General features: G+C 40.3%; 2 protein-coding genes across 2 annotated transcripts in view; both read right to left on the bottom strand.

Annotated features, from left to right (window-relative positions):
* LOC308655677 (uncharacterized protein) overlaps positions 1–20,599 on the bottom strand; it is a gene marked incomplete at both ends in the record, with an annotated part of 357,743 nt that overhangs the window by 145,853 nt on the left and 191,291 nt on the right. The window lies entirely within an intron of this gene.
* LOC308655684 (uncharacterized protein) lies at positions 17,612–19,356 on the bottom strand. The gene is made up of 2 exons (XM_081305793.1): positions 19,247–19,356; positions 17,612–17,996 (listed from the first exon to the last, which is right to left on the bottom strand). Exon 2 carries the CDS (start codon positions 17,975–17,977, stop codon positions 17,660–17,662), a length of 318 nt encoding a protein of 105 aa, XP_081161919.1. The 5' UTR covers positions 17,978–17,996; positions 19,247–19,356; the 3' UTR covers positions 17,612–17,659.

Here is a 20,599-nt window from a genome sequence, read left to right as displayed (position 1 = left end):
GTAGCAATAGCTAAAAGTCTTCTACAAAATGCATGTTTAGAAGAATACAAATAAACACAATTTTCTCATACTAAAGCTGGCTTAGTTTGCTTGTATGACCAGTATCCCAAGAGGTAGCTGTCCAGTGTGTATGCAAGAAAGAAGTTTTTACAGGTAACACTGACTTACCTTAGTTCCCAGTATCTGGACATTTTAGCCCAGGCTGGCTCTCATTGCTCCCTGAATTAAGCCAGATTTTGGGGAACACAAAGAAGCATTCAGAGACATGGTGTTCTATTGTCCCTTTTTGTTTTAGGGACTATATAGGGCAAAAGAGAGATTTGGGGGTGATGAAAATATGCTACAGTTTAATCATCTTAATAGTAATTTTCAATTAATTTTAATTAAGTAATTAAGTCATTGCATTTAGTACAGAGCTCAGTAAAGTGAACTAAAATAACTGCATTGATTGACGAAAAGAGGAGAGTTCAGCATCCTACAGCTGGAGAGCACAACACCCAGGTCCTTAGCACGTCAAAATTGCAGGATTACATCCAAGTCCTACTTGATACCATCTCAGAAAACGAAAACGCTGGTGTGGCCAATGAAGATGAAGATTCGTTTGAAAATTGGGTCAGGGATGGGAATGTCACCGTCTTGGGTGGGGAAAACAGATATTCTGGATGTCAGGGAAAAAGAAGAAAGGAAGCCTGTGATACTCATTAGAAAAGAGGAAGATGAGCCTGGAGTTGCTGAGTCACAGTTACAAAAATTACTTGAGATGGGTTAAGTGGTACACATTCAAAAGGAGTCACAATGTGTGCCTAGTGAAATTTAGAATCTATCATCATTTAATTCACTCTTCCCTATAACCAAAGACATGAAATGTGTCATACTATTTATTTTTGCTGGTTTTTTTTTTCTCATCAGAGCCCAAGCAAAGAGAGACTGCTGCAACTTCTTGGAAGTTTTCTGAACGTACCCACATGGTTTTTCAATGCAGGTCAAGTTTTAAAGAGTTTTTATTTCTCTTGGGATAATATCCCAGATATTTAATATGGCTTCTAAAGCTGTAAATTAGTTGCCCCTTTCTGTCTCTACAGACTATCCTGCCACTTTCTCCTTGATTCATCTCCAGCCAGGAACACTAGGCCTTCAGTTCCACATGACGGGGTGTGCGCTCCATGGGAGTCCACCTTCCCTCACTTCCCTCCTTGGCCTACTCCTCACAACTGTGTCCAGCTGAATAACACTGATTCATCTTTCTGGCGTCATCTTAATTTCACTTTCTTAAAGACCCTTTCTATAATTTTCTAGGGTCTCAGGTTTTGCCTTCATCCACTCTGTCAGTATAGTAGGGAGAATGATGGCCCCTCAAATGTGTCCAAGTCCTCATCTCTGGAACCTGCGAATGTGGTACTCCACATGACAAAGGGGAATTGAGGTTGTGTCTTCTTCATTTGGGGCTGCCATAGAAATACTACAGATTGAGTTCTTGTAAAGATCAGAAATTCATATAGTTCTGGAGGCTAGAAGTCTAAGATCAAGGCCGATTGATACTGGGGAGGGTCTCCTTTTTGGTTTGCCGCTGGCTGTGTCCTCATAGTGTAGAGGGATAAGGTGTCTCAGACCACCTTTGTGAGGGCATTCACCCCATTCAGGGGGTGTCACCTTTATACTCTCATCAGTTCCCAAAGACCTCATGTCTTAACACCATCATGTTGGCAATTAGACTTCAACCTAGTATGAATTTTGGGGGAGACATAAACATCAGACCTTAACAGGTTGCATGCCTAAGTAGGTTTGCCTAGGTGGGGAGATATTCCAGATAATTCATGGTACTCAGTGTAGTATCAAGGGTCCTTAAAAGTGGAAGAGAGAGGCAGAAGAGGAGCTTAAGATAGTGCAGTGTGAGAATGAGTCAATCCACTGCTGCCAGCTTTGAGAATAAAAGAAGGGGCCAAGATCCATGGAATGTAGATGGCCTTTAGAAGCTAGAAAAGACAAGGAGAAGAATTCCCCCCTAAAATCTGCAGAAAGGAACATAACCTTGTAGCCACCTTAATTTTAGCCCAGTGAGACTCATAGTGGACTTCTATTATGGTTTGAATATGAGACGTCCCCCAAAAACTCATGGTAGGCAACACAGGAATGTTCAGAGTTGAAATGATGATATCATGGGAGCTATTACCTAATCACTGGATTAATCTATTTGATGGATTAATAATCCAAATGGGTGACTGGGTAGTAGGCAGGTGGGGCATGTCTAGTGGAAGCAGGTCACTGTGGGTGTGCCCTTGAGGATTATATCTGGTCCCTGGCTCCTCACACTTTCTCACTCTCTCTTGTTGGCTGCCATGACATTAACTGAGTGTCTTTCCTCTACCACAGTCTTCCTCCATGACATTCTGCCTCACCCTGGGCCCAGTGCAGTGAAGTCAGCTGACCACAGACCGAGACCTCCTAAACTGTCAGCCAAAGCAAACCTTTCCTCTTCTTAGTTGTTCTTGCCAGGTATTTTGGTCAGGGTGACCTGATTAACACAATTTCTGAACCCCAGAATTGTAGGACAATAAACTGATGCCACTGTAAGCCACTATGTTTGGGGTGATCTGTTATAGAATACTTATATACTTAGCAGTTTCCATTTCCCAATTATGGACGTGATCACCATTAAAATTATGTGACAACTTGTGTTAATTACTCGGGGAACATCTAACTCACCTCCTACCCATAATATACTATGATCGCCACTCCAGCTTCAGTACCTTTCAGAATATATGCCACAGGTCAGTTTGCAATGACCATATGTCAAAAATAAAGAAAGAATAAACCAACTTGGGTTTTAGAAGTTGATGAGTAGGCACTACTTGCCCAGTGTTTCTCGTGGGTCTGGGATAAGGGTTCTCAGTTTAGCAGACATAGAGGGTGTGAGGCCATGTCTGCCTTCCCCTCCTCTTCCAGGACACACTGCTGGGTGACATTTCTTGGTCTAAGTGGCAGTGATGGCTGAACTCTGGCCGGGGAAGTGTGAGTGACAGTAGTATGTGTCACCTGTAGGCCAAGTTAGTTTACCAGGCTGACCTTTTCCAGGATCTCCGTCTGTATGCACAGTGAATGCAAAGAACAATGTCCTACAGGATGTGGCGCTGTGTAAAGGAACTCACATGGATCCGTGAACGACTAGAAAATAGAGGTCTATGCTCATCTGCACTGGATTATAATATGGGTGAGAAATGACTTTCTAATGTGTTAAGCTACTGATGCTTAGGACTGTTTCCATAGTAATCTACACTATAACAAAAGTTGGCATCTTGAAGGGGAAACTATTGAAACAGACGCCTACCTTGTCTGTCATTTAGTTTCGCTATTGGTGATGAACCATGAGAAAACTGATGCTGATGGTCGGAAAGATGGTGAGCCACATGAACTAGTGGCAAAACACTCAGAAAAACCATCACCTGCAATGCTTCAAAGGGGACCACATATACTTGTAGCTACAGGAGAAGTGGTGGAAACAATTGCACTATTAGTGGGTAATGGTGATTATCAACTGCTGATAAATTACTGTAGAGTTCAAGAAATAATTTAACTAAAAACAAAGTCTCAAAAATATATAAAGCAAAACCTGACAGTATTTAAGGGACAAGTAGACAACTCATAATTTTAGAGACTTCAATATCTCACTTTTAATGATAGAAAAATTAGGCAGATCAAAAAATAAATAAAAGAGAATTCACTGGGGTTGTGGCTCAGGGGTAGAGCACTTGCCTAGCATGTATGAGGCACTGGGTTCTATCCTCTGTATCACATAAAAATAAAGAAATAAAGGTTAAACAAAAAGAATGCTTTTAAATAGTCACTTAAAAGAAATAAGAGAATTGGACAATACCATAAGCCAACTAGACTTTGTAAACATCTATAGAACACTCTGTCTGACAATATCAGAATACATACTTTTACCAAGTCCCTGTAGAACATTCCTTAGGACAGATGGCAAAATCAGGCCATAGAATTGGTATAAATATACTCCTTGACTTATGATGTGGTTACATCCTGATAAATGCATTGTAAGTTGAAAATATAAAAAGTAAAAAAAGTGCATTTAATACACCTCACTGAATGACATAATTAAGCCACACAGTACACTGTAGAGTACTGGGTGTGTATATCTTCCTGGTCAAGTGGGTGATGGGGAGCTCAGGCACACTGCCGCTTCCCGACATTGTGAAATATTATTGCTTCAAATACACTGGAAAACCTCCTTTTCCAGACTCCTAAGGAGGACATAGAGATGGTGATATTGAAACTAAATCTGATAGCCATTGAGGACAAGTGGCCAACTGAACCTTTGATTTTAGTGTCCACAATGGCTATCAGACTTTACTTTTAGCATTTCCAACTGTATAGGACTGCCCAATATTGAAGTCATAATGTAAAAGTCTGGTAGACTCTATTTTAATTTCTATCAGGCTAAATCTAATAGAGGCCCTAATAAACATTGTAGAATTGCCTCCTGCTTGTGGAGATCTACCTACAAAAAGCTACAAGATCTTTGTTTCCTGTTTTATGTATGTGTGCACACCTGTGTATTGTGTTGTTGGTCTACATATGTGCTTGTGTCCGTATACCATGCACAGAATGTCAAAATTGGCACAGGTAAATGAGTGCTCATAAATTAAAATTTAAATGAGAAGTATATCCAAGAACCTTTTAGTTCATATGTCTTAAAAGAAAGTTTAATTCAAATTAGATAAACAGATGAGAGTGAAGAAGCCTTTAAAATTACTAACTCACAAGTTTTTCTACATGATCAAAAATTAAAAGAGTGTGGGTTTCCATAAAATATCTAGAATGTAATATCCATTGTTTCTAGATTTTTTCATCAACAGGGAAGAGAAAGCTAATATTGTTAACTGCATTTGTCTGACATCTTGGTTTTTGCAGTTAAAAATGAGTAAATTAGACTCAACATCAATGGGATTAATCATAAACATGTTTGCTAGGAGACATGTGTTCAATTTACAAAGCTAATTTGCTAAAACATCAACTGCTAAATACAAAATCAAGTGCTCTTGACTTCTTAAGTTTCATAAGATAAATTTAAAACAAATTAAATTTGTTTTCATAAATGTGTAAATGAAAAAAAGGTTTGAGATTGTTTCTTTGTCTTCAGTAAAAACAAGGTTACTAAGAGTTAAGATTCTATCAGTTATAATTTTATATAAAAAGACAACACGATGTTTCAGTTAGGTTTCAATTAAAGTATCATAAAAACAAAGCATTCCATCTTATTAAAGTGAAGTAATTTGTCTAAATTCAGAAATTTCATAAGGATTATTTCAGAATGTGAATTTAAAAAGCTAGGAAAGAGATAAGAAGGTGCTAGGTATGGAAATGTATTTTAGTATGGAAAGTAAAAGGACAAAGAAATGTTTCTGGATGAGAAAGACTTTGTATGACAAAGTAAAAACTTGTTGAATGTCGAAGTTGCAAACGGTTTGTGGAGGGTAAATTTCAAAAAGTCTGTGTGTAATTAAATTGGTAATATGTAATTAGCACAATCAGTTTAAGTTCTTTAAGGCTTTCTCCTAAGGTCAAATATTAATGTACTGATATAAACCAAAGTTTAATCCTCTATGTGTTGAAGTAACAAAGATTTCTTAAAACATTAATCTGTTCTTATCTATGGAGATGATCTCTTATGTCTGTTAAGTCTTATTATTTAGAGAAACTAGGCTTAAAGGAATTAGGGTTTGTAAAACTCTGGCTAAACAACAACACAATGCAGATTCTGAATTTTTCTTTAAAAGCCAAACTTGGTTAACATAAGAACATAAGTGTAATGGTGGTGCTGTTACTGGCTTCTTTGTATACTAGATGTATTCATATCTTCCAAGTATACGAATCTTTAAAATATAAGGTTTAGAAGAATATTTTACCAAGTTGGTGCTCTTCAAACTAAATGTTGAAATAAAGATTTGAGATTAAAAAATTGTGTTTCTTTATTCATAGCTATTATACAAATTCAACATATTTTTACTCTTCTTAATTTCATTTTATATTTTCCTTGTAAATTTTATAACTATTATCTGTTAATGCCTTGCAAAAGGTACAAATTTTAATATAACAGCCTGAGTTAATTTGAGATAGTAGGCCATCACCTATAGGACAGACAAGATGTAAGGGTGACTTCCAGTACTAATACTGACCCAAATTAAATGGAAGGGATAAATAAGCATAAAGTTATAGACGTTAATGTTGAAACCCAGGACTCCTACTTTTAAGACTGGTGAAACTGGCTTGCTAGATATTTAAAATCAAGATTTTGCAGGGGGGTATACTGGGGATTGAATTCAGGGAAATTCAACTAATGAGCCACCTCTCCAGCCCCAGCCCCTCCCCCCGCTACATATATATATATATATATATATATATATATATATATATATATATATGAACACAATACCTTTATTTTATGTGGTGCTGCGATTAAACCCAGTGCCTCATGCATGCTAGGCAAGCGCTCTACCACTGAGCCACAACCCCCAGCCATCCTTTTTGTTTTGTATTTTATTTAGAGACAGGGTCTCACTGAGTTGCTTACCACCTAAGATCCTTCTGCCTAAGCCTCCGGAGATGCTAGATTACAGGTGTGTACTACTGTGCCTGGCAAAAACCCAAAACTTTTAAAGAAACCAAAGTTAAGGAAGTAAAAGGGCCAGGAAAAAATAGCCAATATTTGGCTCTTGCCCTCTGAGACAGCTTGGACCCAGAGAATGAGGGGACCCCTCTTAGGGCTTTATAACTCTGGGCCACATGACTCCCAATCAGTAGGACCCTGGAGAACAGGAAGCTGACCAGTGCACATGCTGCAAAGAGGAGGGTCACTGGAGGAAAAAATGTCCCTGATGCGTCCAAGGAAAGCCACATGGTCAACAAGGTGCTCACCTACCCTGGCAGAAGAGAAGGTAAGAGGCTGTTCACGAGTTCCCAAAAGTGACCCACTGAGGGAACTCAGCTGACTCTTAACAATAGCTAGGAACAAGGTCAATCTGACCATCTTGATCTTAAATACCTAACAAAACAAGTTACAACCAAAGCACAGCCACACCTGGGCATTTAAAAGAAAAGACAAGAGTTCTTTTAATGTGACATAAGATGTACACTTGTGTCAGCCCCACCAAGAGTAAATAAAGTTGCAGGCTATAAGACAGAAACTCAGACAGGAGTACCTGCTAACTATCCAAAGAGACCATGACAGTCAGAAGCTTCTTTAGTCAATTTAAGGGCTACAAATCTTCCTAACCTCCTACACAGGCAGACCTAATCTCTGTTTATTTGTCTGATTATTTGTCCCTAAGTGACTGAGATAAAGGGATCTCTACCAGACACAATTTATGTCAATAAAAAGATATTTTAAAAAATCAGAAGTCATTAGAGAACTACATCTTATGGGGACATCTGTGACATTATAAAAACTAAGTGTTGTGTTTATATTCCTGATAACTCTGATCATATAACTAATAACCTGCCACAGTCTGGCTGGGCACAAAATCACGAGCCACTCACACCTTGTAGATTCAAACAGCAACTCTTTATTCTCCAACTGTCACCGGCACTCTACACACAGGTTCTGGGGAAACCCACGTTCTGGCCAAAATCCACACACTCCACCAGGCTCTGAATCCCAAATACTCTCTGAATCCCAAGAGAACTCAAGGAGAACTCAACAGGAACTCAAGGAACGGGCGTGCCTGAGGCAGCAGGATACGCCCTATTCCCAGCAGGGTACACCTTAAACCTGGAACTGCCCTAAACCCGGATCCGCCCTAAACCCGGATCCGCCCTGGTCCTTGACAAGGTCACCTTACATGCAATGTCACTGCAAATGACCTGGGTCCTTCCTCTAAGCAACATGGGGTAGGCTGACAAAGAAATTGCCATGCGTCATTCCTACTTGGCAATGGCTCTCGCAATAGCCTTAAAGATTTACATTCCCAAAGAGAGGCCATGCTCTCACTGGCCTTGTTATGGGGACATCTTCTTAGCTCTTGAAGTTCTTGATGAGAAACTACTGGTTTCTACCATCATTATGATCTTTACTGACAGGTTCCAGATGCTAGGACATTAATTTTGTACTAATCTCGTCCCAGTACTCATGTCTTTTTGTTTATCTCATAGAAGCCCTCACCTCTCAGATGACTTTATAGCCCATTTTTCCAAACCAGACTTTTACCGTGGGTCCCTCTACTGACCCAAACACCCCTAAAAGGTCAACCCAAACTGTTTGCCCCAGCTCGCCCCCTCTCAGCCTCAGCAGCCAGAGCAGTCATCATCCATTTCCCCTGACAACAGTAAGCATCCTTAATCAGAGGGGGAAAAGAACCCAGGCAAAGGACAGATAGTGTAGAAAAAGAATGATTGGGTCAGGAAGATGGGGGCTAATTTAAAATGAAATGAAACGCGAATCCCTCCAGAAACACATCCTCCACCTTGAAACCTGTTGCCAAGGTTATCTGCCTCCAGGGAATTGTTCATGAGTCCCCCTGAGTGGCTCCTTTCCCACCTTTGGTCATTCCCACCTTTTGGTCATGCAGGTAGGATGGGAGGAGGGAGCATGAGACGAAAGGAAACCTGAAATCTATAAAGGGGTGAGACCACCCCACTCCCTTGAGCACCAGCTCTGGACCCCCTCCTCTCCTGGGGAGTTTCTCACTCTTTGTTCTATCCTTTAAATAAAACTTTTTTTTCTTGCCCAAAACAAAGACCATTGCTTACATACCAATGTAAGTTTAAAAAGTGGCCAGCTGAACCATCATAAGTTGGGGACTGTCTGTGTGTAAATCTGGAAGAACTGAAATCAAACAAGGTATGCTCCCTCACCACAATGGGGTAAAATTAGAAATTAATAGGACAAAGAATTTTGGCAAATCCACAAATTGTGAAAATTGAATATATCCCTAAATAATGAATGTGTCAAAGAAGAAAATACAAGGAAATTAGAAAATTCTTTGAAAGGAATGAAAATGAAAGCATATATTAAAACTTATGGGATATAATATGATCCAACTATATAACTTCTGGGTGTTTTTCTAAAAGAATTAAAGTCAGCATAGTATAGTGAAACATGTATACCTGTGTTTGTAGCAGCATCATTCGTAACAGCCAAGTTGTGGAACCAGCCTCGGTGCCCATCAACAGATGAATGGATAAAGAAAATGTGGTATGCATGCACAATGGAGTTTTATACCTCCATGAAGAATGAACTTATGTCATTTGGAGGGAAGGGAAGTGGAGAGCATCATGTTCAGCAAAATAAGCCAGACTCAGAAAGTCAAGGGTTGTACATTTTCTCCCATATGTGGAAGTTAGGAAAAAATATATAAAACGATTTAATAAAAATAGAAGGGAGACCCATAAAGTAGAGGAAGGAAATCGGGGGGGGGAGGGGGAGAGGGGCAAAAAAGGGGAGGTACTGGGGAAGGAAATTGACCAATTATGTTATGTGTGTGTGTATGAATGTCTCCGTGAATCCCCCTATCATGTATGATTGTAATGCACCAGGTAAAAACTTATGGGTATAGATAAAGCAGGCCTGGGGGAAATCTTACTGATGATTGTAAATGTCTACATTTAAAAAGAACACATCAAATCAATGTCATAGAACTTTTAAGATGCAGAAGAACAAATTAAACTCAAAGCAAGGAGAATTTTATGGAAATAATAAAGACTAGAGTGGAAATGAATGAAGTAATGGATAAAATAAAAATGGGAAATCAAGGAAATAAAAAATAACTGAAAAGATCAACAAAAATTTCAGCCCTGTAGCTAGAGATCAAGAAAAAAGAGAGAAGACTCAGATTACCAAAACCAGCCCTGAGTCAGGATCTCTACTGACCTTACAGAAATAAAAAGGATACCAACAAAATTATTTGAATACCAACTATGAGCACCAAGAAATTAAATAGTATAGATGAGATGGATAAATTACCAGAGAGACACAAACTATTAATATTGACTTATAAAGAAACAGAAAATCCGAGTATCTATAGCAAGTAAAAAGATTACATTAATAATACAAAAACATTACCATGAAGAAAAGGCCAGTCTCAGTGACTTTACTGTGAAATTCTACCAAATATTTTAAGAACAGTTAACATCAATATTCACAAATTTTCTTAACACGGTAAAAGAGGGCTAATTACCACTGATCTGTACATGTGGATATGTTAAAAAGATGAATTTCATGCTATATTTATCTTATTATAATTAAAAATAATTTGAAAAATAGAAGGGAAAGTTTTACTAACTCATTCCATGTGACCAATATTACCCTCATTCCAAGACCAGACAATGACATTGCAAATAACTACACATCGGTGTCTCTTAAGAGTGTAGTTGAAAACTCTCCCCAAAAAAATGCTAGTTAACCAAATTCATATAACATAAACAAGATTAAAAACACTCAATAACCTGGAATAGAAAAAAACTTTCTTAAATTGATAAAGGCCATGTATGAAACACCCAAGCCATATTTATCCTTGATAATGAGAGACTGGTTTGTTTCCCACTAGAATAAGTAATAAAACAAAGATGTGTATTCGAATCACTTTTTTTTTGAATGTTAGGCTAGAGGTGCTAGCTGGAAAAATTCAGCAAGAAAAAAAAAATAATAAGAGGCATCCAAATTGTAAAGAAAATATAATACTCTCATTGTTCACAGGTGGAATTGTCTTGAATATAGAAAATCTCAAGGAACACACACAAACACACATATACACACTACTAGAACTAATAAATGCATTCACCAGGATTACAGAAAACAAGATGAATGTGAAAAATCAATTGCATTTCTATACACAAGTAATAAATAATTTGAAAATAAAAGTAATAGTGTAATATATAGTGATACTTTTATAATAATACCAAAATAATAACACACTTATGAATAAAACTAACAGGAGAAGCTTAAGACTCGTACACTAAAAACTAAAATATATATTGAAAGGAGTTAAAGAAGACTTCAATAAATGAAAAGAGATCTTCGTTCATGGATTAGAAGACTTAATATTGTTAAGATGGCAATAATCTCAAAATTGATCTATAGACTTAATGTAATTATCATCAACATCCCAGGTGCCTAAAATTCAAGTGGGTCCTAAAATTCAAGTGGAAATGCAAGGAACTCAGTAGCAAAACAGTCTTGAAAACACAGCCCTGAGTAGAAGACTCATACCTTCCAATTTTGAAACTCTCTACCAATCTACAGTAGTCAAGGGAATGTGATTCTAGGAAAAAGAGAAGTCCAGAAACAAATCCCCAACGTCAGTGGTCAACTGATTGCCAACAAGAATGCCAGAACTACTAAGTGGGGAAAGTAGTCTTTTCAGCAGGTGGTGCTAGAACAATTCACTGCAACAAAATGAAATTGGACCACGATGTCTACTGTATACAAAAGTTCATTCAAAATGGACCACAGACCTAAACATAGGTGTGAAAAATATAAAACTCCTTAAACAATGTAGGTGTAAATCTTTATGACCTTGAGTTAGGAAATGATTTCTTAGTTATGACATTAAAAGCTCAAGAAACAAAAGTAGAAAAATAACAAACTATAAAATTAAAAATGTTTGTGAACAATCAAGAATGTGAACAGATGGGATATACAAAGAACTAAAAAAAGTAACACCCAAACCCCCAAATAACCCAGTAAATAAATGGGCAAAGGAATTAAACAGAAACTTCACAGACGAAGAAATACAATTGGCCAACAAAAATATGAAAAAATGTTCAATATCTCTAGAAGTTAGAGAAATGAAAATTAAAGCTACACTGAAATTTCATCTCACTCCAGTCAGAATGGCAGTTATCAACAATACAAACAACAATAAATGTTGATGGTGAGGATGTGATACATTGCTGGTGGAACTGCAAATTGGTGCAACCACTCTGGAAAGCAGTATGGAGATTCCTCAGAAAACTTGGAATGGAACCACCATTTGACCCAGCTGCCCCACTCCTCAGTACATACCCAAAGGACTGAAAGTCAGCACACTACAGTGACACTGCCACATCAATGTTTATAGCAGCTCAATTCACAAAAGCTAAACTATGGAACCAGCCTAGGTGCCCTTCAACAGGTGAATGGATAAAGAAAATGTGGTATATATACACAATGGAATATTACTCAGCCACAAAGAGAAATGAAATTATGGCATTTGCCTGCAAAATGGATGGAACTGGAGACTGTCATGCTAAGTGAAATAAGCCAATCCCCAAAAAACAAAGGCTGAATGTTCTCTCTGATATGGGGATGCTAACAAACAATAAGTGGGGTGGGTGGGGAAGAATAGTGTAGTTTGGATTAGACAAAGGGAAATGAAGTAATGGGAATGGGAAAGACAGTAGAATGAATTGGACATTACTTTCCTATGTTCATATATGACTATATGACAAATGTAATTCCACATCATGTACAACCAGAAGAATGGGAAGTTGCACTCCATGTATGTATAATATGTTGAAATAATTCTACTGCCATATATAACTAAAAAGAATAAAAGCCCCTTTTGTGCCTCAGAGGGTACCACCAAGAGAGAGAAAGTTAACACAGAGAGATGGGAAAATATTTCTGGCTTATATTTCGGACTAATGACTGTAAAAGACGTCTTACTCCACAGTAAAAAGTGAAAACCCAATTACAATTACAAAAAGCAAAGAATTTCAATAGCTATTTCTCTGAAGAAGCCAGGAAAATGGACAATATGCCCATGAAAAGATATTTACCATCTTTAATCATCAAATAAATGGAAAGTAAAACCATAATAAGATGTTACTTCACATTCACCAGGTTAGCTATAATAAAAGACAACGACAGGTCTCGCTGGGTGTGGAGCACACACTGTAATCTCAGAGGCCAGGGTGCTGAGGCAGGAGGATCCCAAGTTCGAGGCTAGCCTCGGGAAATTAAGGCAAACTTGTCTCAAAATTAAAAAAAAAAGAGAGAGAGAAAAGAAAAAAGGATGTAGCTCAGGGGTAAAATGCCTCTAAGTTCCAGTGCCTGCCCCCCAGCTAATAACTGGCCTCATCAAGATTGTGGGGAAATTGGCATCCTTAAACACTGCAGTGTGGTTGAAAATGGTGCAGCCACTTTGAAAAACATTTGGGCAGTTCCTCAAAAGTGAAACATAGAATTACCATGTCATGCAGAAATTTTACACGTAGGAATATGCCCAAGGGAATTGACAGCATATATTTTTTTGAAAAAACTTACACACAAAAGTTAATATCAGCATTATTCATATCACAATTCATACCAGCCACACAAAAAAGGAAACAGCCCAAATGCATATCAGCTGGTTAGTAGACAAAATGTGGCATAGGTCTGCATTGGAATATTATTTATCAATAGAGAGATGAAATCCTGATATGGCTACAACATGGATCAATCTTTATAATATTATTATAATATTATAATATAATATTAAATATAATTTTATTCTAAATTAAAGAAGCCAGACACAAAAAGCCACGTATTGTATGATACCAGTTGAAATGTGTATAAAAATCAAATCCTAAAGGGGCAGAAAGTAAACTAGTTGTCTAGAGGGTACAGAGGATATATAACTCATGGATATAGTTTCTTTCTGGATGAATGTATTCTGGAATTAGATATTAGTGATGATTGTCCAATATTGTGAATAAACTAGAAACTACTGAATGTTCAGTTTAAAGGGATGACTTTTATAATTGTGTGAATTATGGCTTTTTATTTTTAGTACTGGGGATTAAACCCAGGGGTACTTAACCACTGGGCCACATCCCCAGCCCTGCTTTTTATTTTTATTTAGAGACAGGATATTGCCAAGTTACTTAGGACCCTGCTAAGTGGCTGAGGCTGGCTTTGAACTTGTAATCTTCCTGCCTCAGCCTCCAGAGCTGCTGGGATTACAGGCGTGCACCCCCATCCACAGCAAAGCTATTTTTTAAAAAAGAAAGAAAAACCGACTCTTTGGAAGCAGAAATGAAAGGAAATGAGAAAAACCAGCAATCTGCCGTGTTAAGAAAGATGACTACTCCTAGACCTCGGATAGAAAGAGATAAAATTCAGAATGATTTTGAGAAACAAAAAGCCATGGAAACTAAGGTTTAATGCCTTCCTATGTGAATTTATTTTTTCCAAATAGTGTCAAAGAAGCTGTGGTGGAGAAAGAAAGATGTGAGGAAAAGAAAGCAAATAAATAAGAAATAACATAAGTAAGCCAAACAACCTAAGAATTTTGTCTGGGAAAGAAATTTGGGTACATAATTACTGGCATCTAGAACTGACTGGAAGAAACTATGTTCGCTTATTGGTTTAGAAGAAGTTTATTAAGTTTTGGAGGAATGATATCCCCATAATAATCACAGGCTGGATCTCAAAAGAACAAACAAAACAGAACAATCCTCCAACATAAACAAACAGAAACATGTTCTCAAGAGCCTTAAGACCACAGGTGAAGTGAGCACACAGGTGAACTGACCAAGGAGCGCCCAGTCTATAGTCCCAGGATGACAGGTAAAGGCAGAACAAGATCTTAACTGTTAAGTCTGTAAACAAGATGGCACCTGGCCTTTTGCAGAGGGAGTGGTTTGTGAAGTAAGGCCAGCGAGCCAGTAAGTGTGGAGATTCCTGATTGGTTGACTGCTGTATCTAGTTTATGCTAATTAAGATTAGCTGGGTGGAATGTATATATACCCCTCCTGTCCTACAATAAACGGCTCCCACTCCTGCTGTATCAATCTACACAAGTTGCTCGTCACCCCTGGTTATTTTGCTGCAGCCGGACTGTGGCACTTAACAAGGAACTACCACAGGAATGCTGGTGTTGGGGGACGAGGTGGCCTCCCCGTGCCTGCCCAGGTGGATTTCAGAACACAGAAGTCCGGTGACTGCCATTTGTCTCCTCTTACTTTCCTTTGCATGTGGTAGTTTCTGGTCAGATTGTCCATGCCTGCACCACTGTTGGATCCTGGGCAACAGGAAGCATTGTTTCACCTGTTTGTTTCGTAGTTTGCTGAGCCTTTGGTTGTCCTAGGAAGGCATGATGAAGAGAATTCCACGTCACCCTGAGACCGTATGTTTTGGTCTAGCTGGGAATCTGGTCCCCACCCCGCCTTGGAGAATTAATTGTGTTCTGCTTATGAGACAAGAGGAGTCGATAGACATTTGAGGACCAGAAGTGTGAACTAGGGCAGAAGCTTATTGGGCTCACTGACATTTATGTTTTCCTCTTCTCTTTGGGAACACCAGTAACCTGTATTTCTGGACTTGATAAGGTAGATAGGGCCAGTGTGACCAGGTTCTACCCAAGCCATTATGAACAGAAAGGACATATATCATTTTTGATTCCAAGTGGATAAATACAGGGATGTATTCTCCATATTTAGTATATTTCCCTGTTCTTGTGCCTGAATTCAGAGGAAAATAAGGCATTCAGAAATTGCAAGAGCATATGAGGGAAGGAACCTAGGTCCCTTCATGACTGTTTGGAGCTATGACCTTGCCAATCCACCCTGGACACCAGGAATAAACAACTTCTACTGAACTGAGCAACAGCAACAGGGACCGTTTGTTACTGCAGCTACCCTAGGCTAATACAAATAGCTTAATCAGAACACATTATTAAACGTTTTTATTAGTATGTATGGTTATACATAATAGTGGGGTTCATTTTGACATAATCAGACACACATAGAGTATAATTTGCTCATTTCAGCCCCCAGTATTTCCTCTCTTTCCCCCTTCTCTCTCTCTCTCTCTCTCTCTCTCTCTCTCTCTCTCTCTCTTCCTCTTCCTTCACTCTACTGGTCTTCCTTCAATTCATTGCTTTTTAAATTGGTGCTTTATAGATGTCCTTTATAGATATGCTTTACAGATATAGATAATGGTGGAGTTTGCTGTGATATATTCATACATGTGAGTAGTGTGATTTCCTGTGGTCTCCATTTCCGGTGGTTCTCACTACAATATGTGTACAAATTGTTGGTCAATTTCATTTTGTAGAACAGACCTTCTACTGTTTGCTTTTTTGGTTAATTGGTTGTGGTACTAGAAGATGCTCACTTGGATGTGATGGTAAATCTTATTTATCACTTAAGCAAGAAGACATAGGGTAAAAAGACTTCTAAGTACATGTTTTCCAAATAGTATAATTTTAAAGAATGTAATCAGGGAAAAAGAATCAAAGAATCTCCACGGCTTGAGTTTTACCCAATGCTGATAATATTTTTATTAGTTAATTTTCCAATCTAGGGAAAATATGTTTCTTTTTATAGCACCACGGGACTATGTGTTTTGTCCCCCAGTAACATAAGCTCCAATGTTCTATAACAGAGTAGGATGACTATAGTTTTCATTAGAAATTATATATTTTAGGATAAACTGCAAGAGAGAGTTCAAAGTCCCCAAATATGAAAAAACCATGAGTTGAAATTCTAATTACCCTGACTTGATCATTGTATATTGCACATATGCATTGAATCATCATACTGTATACCATAAATATGTACAATTATCATGCATCAATTAAAAATAAAAATTAAAAAGTGTCAATCTTTTGCCAGTATATATATGCACACATACTGATGCCCTGTTAGTGTCTGTTTTGTTTCATTTCATGTCTCCTTATACTCTAGGAAGATGTGGGTGGGCTTAACAGTCTCCATTTCCTGTGGTTTTCACCACAATATGTGTACAAAAAGTCTCTGCCTTGGGATTCCAGTGGGCCAGCTTTGTGTGCCACTCTGTGAGGAGGCCAGGTCTGGTTGTGTGGGTGTTTGAATGAGGGGTGGTGGCGGGGAGTGAAGTGTCCCTGGAAGGCACCATGGGTTCTCCTTATCCCCTTTCTGACACAGAAGGGGCACTCAGAGAATAGAGAGGATGGACTGAGATAACAAGAGTGGAGTTTTGCGTTCCCCAGAAGAAATAGACGAGGAGGAGCAGACTCAGACGCAGCAACCAAGTTCCTGGAAATAAATAGGAGTTGTTTGAAGAAGTCAGATTTGGAGGGAGGGCACTCGGGGTGAGAGTGCCTGTCACCTGACTCACAGGCACCTCTGGCTCAGCTGGGACAAGTACTAACTAAACTCCAGTGTGACGCACTGAGCAGCAGGGGGAGAGCCCTGTTCCATCCCTGCGTGCCCAAAGCAGCAGCCTTTGTGTGTCATGGGGCTCTGTTCCTCCCTAGCTCGGGGAGGCTCAGTGGTAAGGACCTCCCACACTCCCAGCATCAGGATTGATGCCATCTGAACAAAGCCCCACTTTCCCCTCCGGTCTCCGTACACAGCTCCCACCTCATGAGGAAAAGGAGAGTAGTCAGACAATGACGCACACAGTCAGCAAATTTAATGGGGACAATGACAGAACTGGATCACTTGTGTTCCCCTTAAGTCCCTCTTCAGACAAATTCTGAGCAGCTAAAACCCAGCTCAGGTGCCAAGCCCCCCCATCCCCTGCCTAATTCAGAGGCTCAGATGCCCCCATGTTCCTAGCACATGGTTTTGGTTGCAAATAAGAGAGGGACTGTGACTTAGGTGATAGAGCATGTCATATAAGATGGGCGGAACTTGAAAGCCAGAATGGGGAAGGGGTTCAGCATCCGGTGGTGGGCTCCTCGAAGGCCTGGCTGTGACCATGTCACTTCTGCTTTGTCTTCAGTTGAGCTGGCACTGGAGTGACCGTTGAGGGGCAGGGCTCTGGCACCTTGGGGTGGCAAGGCTCAGGCACCTTGGGGTGGCAGGGCTCTGGCACCTTGGGGTGGCAGGGCTCAGGCACCTTGGGGTGGCAGGGCTCAGGCACCTTGGGGTGGCAGGGCTCAGGCACTTTGGTGTGACAGGGCTCCTTGGTTTTGGGAACACATGGTTCCTGGGGTGGAGGCTGGCAAGGCTGCTTCACCTGCTGCTGGTGCAGCTGAGGGGGTGGGGCGCAGGGCTGCTTCTGCTGCTGGGAACTCATGCTTCAGTGACGGCTGGGCCTGGAGAGAACAGAAGAGTAGAGCAGGAAGTAACTCAGAAACCATCCCTTAAGAAGCACAGGTTCTTCTTTCTCTCTTTGCACAACAAAGAATACTTGGATGGTTTCTGAGTCTTTGGAGGAGGGACGTGATCCTTCTGTGCACTGGAGCGGGGCTTTCCTGCTGCACACCTTAAAGCTCATGAGCTGCACAGCCCAGCTCAGCAGAGGCTCCTGCCAGCAGAGTGAGACTCAGAAATGTGACGTGATCAGAGAGAAACCAAGCAAACCCCACCTACTCATAACCAGAATGGCTCCCACCTTTAGGGCTACTCTGACCTCTCCTGAACGCCACATGGTCACACTTGTCTCTTGGCTCACAGGCACCTCTGCCTCAAGTGCTTTCAAGTACCACACCACCCTGCACATCACCTCCGACGGCACTTCTGGGGGATTTGCTAGAGCAAGCCCTCCAGAAATTTCTATTTCCTCCAACTGTTATAGCACTTTGCCCTCATCAACTGACACTGATAACTTCCTGCTGGGGTTTTAGTTCTTATTCTCCTGAATAAAATGTAGTTTATGAAGTGAATTCCCTGTTGCCTCAATTATTTTTTAGCAGCCTAAATGCCAAATATAGTAAGTTTTAAAAAATATTTGTTGATATCTTTATTTTGGTTACTAACACCAAATGATAACAAGACTGTGGAGGAATTAAATTTTCATACATTGCTGGTGAGAGGGTAAAATGATGCAATCACTTTGGGAAAGAGCTTGAATTATACATTTAAAATTGGTGAATTCATATTTTTATGTAATTTATACACTGATAAAGCTGATTTTTAAAAATCAACTGGAGAACAACATTTTTAAATGAGTAAAATGCGATTCTGACAATGAAAATATTTATTGAGAGAATAAAGATCCGAGGTATTAAAAATGATGACTAAAGAAAGAATTATGCCAATCGAGGTGCTATAGACCCGGTTCTAGTTTTTAATGTGCTACTCGGTCCTTGGACCTGTCAATCCCCTTCTTACTAACACTTGAGATCAGATGGGGCAGAACCAAATGACACTAAAGTCCCTTCAAGTCCAAACCATGACTACGTTTAAAACAAAGCTCTAGCTGGAGTCTGTAATTCAGCTGGACAGTCTGCATGACCATGATCAGCCTTCAGCAGAGGGCAGAGAGAAGACACCAGAAATGTCAACGCAGTTCCAATCCAATCAAATGCCTAGAGAGAATGACCAAAAGTTCCAAGAGACTCACCTGGTGTGCAGAGAAGAACAGGCAGTATGGTCGGCAGGATCTGATGCGGTGCCCTCCACCAACTGGCTTTTTATGCAGGGAACATGCCCTGCCTCAAGGAAATGGGATCTCTGGGGCTGCCCTGTCTTCCTCTCTGTCAGGCATGATTCACCCTGTTGCTGCATCCACCTGTTGCCTCAGCTTTTATGATGAAACTACCAAGCTGATCTGGTTTTTTTTTCTCTTTCCTGGGCATTTGCTGTCAGTCACCTGGACTTTCACCCTGACAATAACCTTTGTACTCAGGTCTGGGGTTTATAGGGAGGGAGGGTGGCATCAGCTGAAAGTATGTGAAGAAAAAGGCTTTGGGGGATGTTGGACGAGGAAATAGTCCTGTCCTCTGGAAGATGCTAATTCTTAACAAGGGCGAGGCCAGTGAGTGGCTTAGTGTGGAAATAATCATGTGTTTCTCGGAGGCCATCAGCACGATGGCTTGGACGGCCCCAAGTAGAAAAAGTGGTGACTCTGTTTATTCATCACTTAGATTACTCAAGCCTGGGAGGGAAAGAAAAAGTTAAAATGATTATTTTGGCTCTATTGAGGTTTCTCTCCAGGAAGAGACTCTAAAGACAGGAGAAGAGCAGAGGGGCTTCCACCAGGGACCGGGAGAGCTGGCAGTGAAAAGAGGGCAGGACAGACCGACTCTCAGCTCCAAACCCCCTGGTCTTTCTAATCCAGCCACTGGTTCTATCTCATGTGACAGCAGGCCCTGGAGACCCTGCCTCCCGTGGGGATCCTTTCTCCAGGTGCAATGCAGCAACAGGAGCTGGGATGCCCCCTGCCCTCAAACCAACACTGATTTAGCTCGAGATCGGATAAAACCGAGGCCATTAATCTAGGTCCACCTGCAATACCACCCTGAAATCAGGCCGATGGGTTGGGGAAGTGCGGTAGGAGGGATTTCCGGAGGAGGGATTTCCTGCTGGAGTAGTGTATCCTGGGAGGAGCCACGTGTGGAGTGTGCTGGTGGAGTTCAGAAATAAAGTTTGTTCCTGCTTGAGTGGCTCGTGATTTTGTGCCCAGCCAGACTGCGGCAACATGGCCCCTGCCTCCTTGTCTTGCTCACCTAAATGTTTCTTGGACTTGCTGGATAACTGTCCTTGACACTTCGTGGACATCCTCAGATTCTCTGTGCCCTATCTTTTATCCACACACTATCATGTGGTCCTTCCCACGTGGGCTTGGGTGGGCTTTGTACAGGGACCGCGAGTTGCTCTGCAGGACCATGCTGAGTGCCTCTCCCTTCCTGATCCAGGGCTTCTAGGATACTGCAGGTGCAGGGTACCGTGAAACACACATGCTCTTGTGTGTCCA

Source organism: Spermophilus citellus (assembly GCF_964194105.1).
Source record: "Spermophilus citellus genome assembly, chromosome: 9".
NCBI lineage: Eukaryota > Metazoa > Chordata > Mammalia > Rodentia > Sciuridae > Spermophilus > Spermophilus citellus.
The sequence above is the reverse complement of the archived record's forward strand: the minus strand, read 5'-3'. Positions and strand labels throughout refer to the sequence as shown.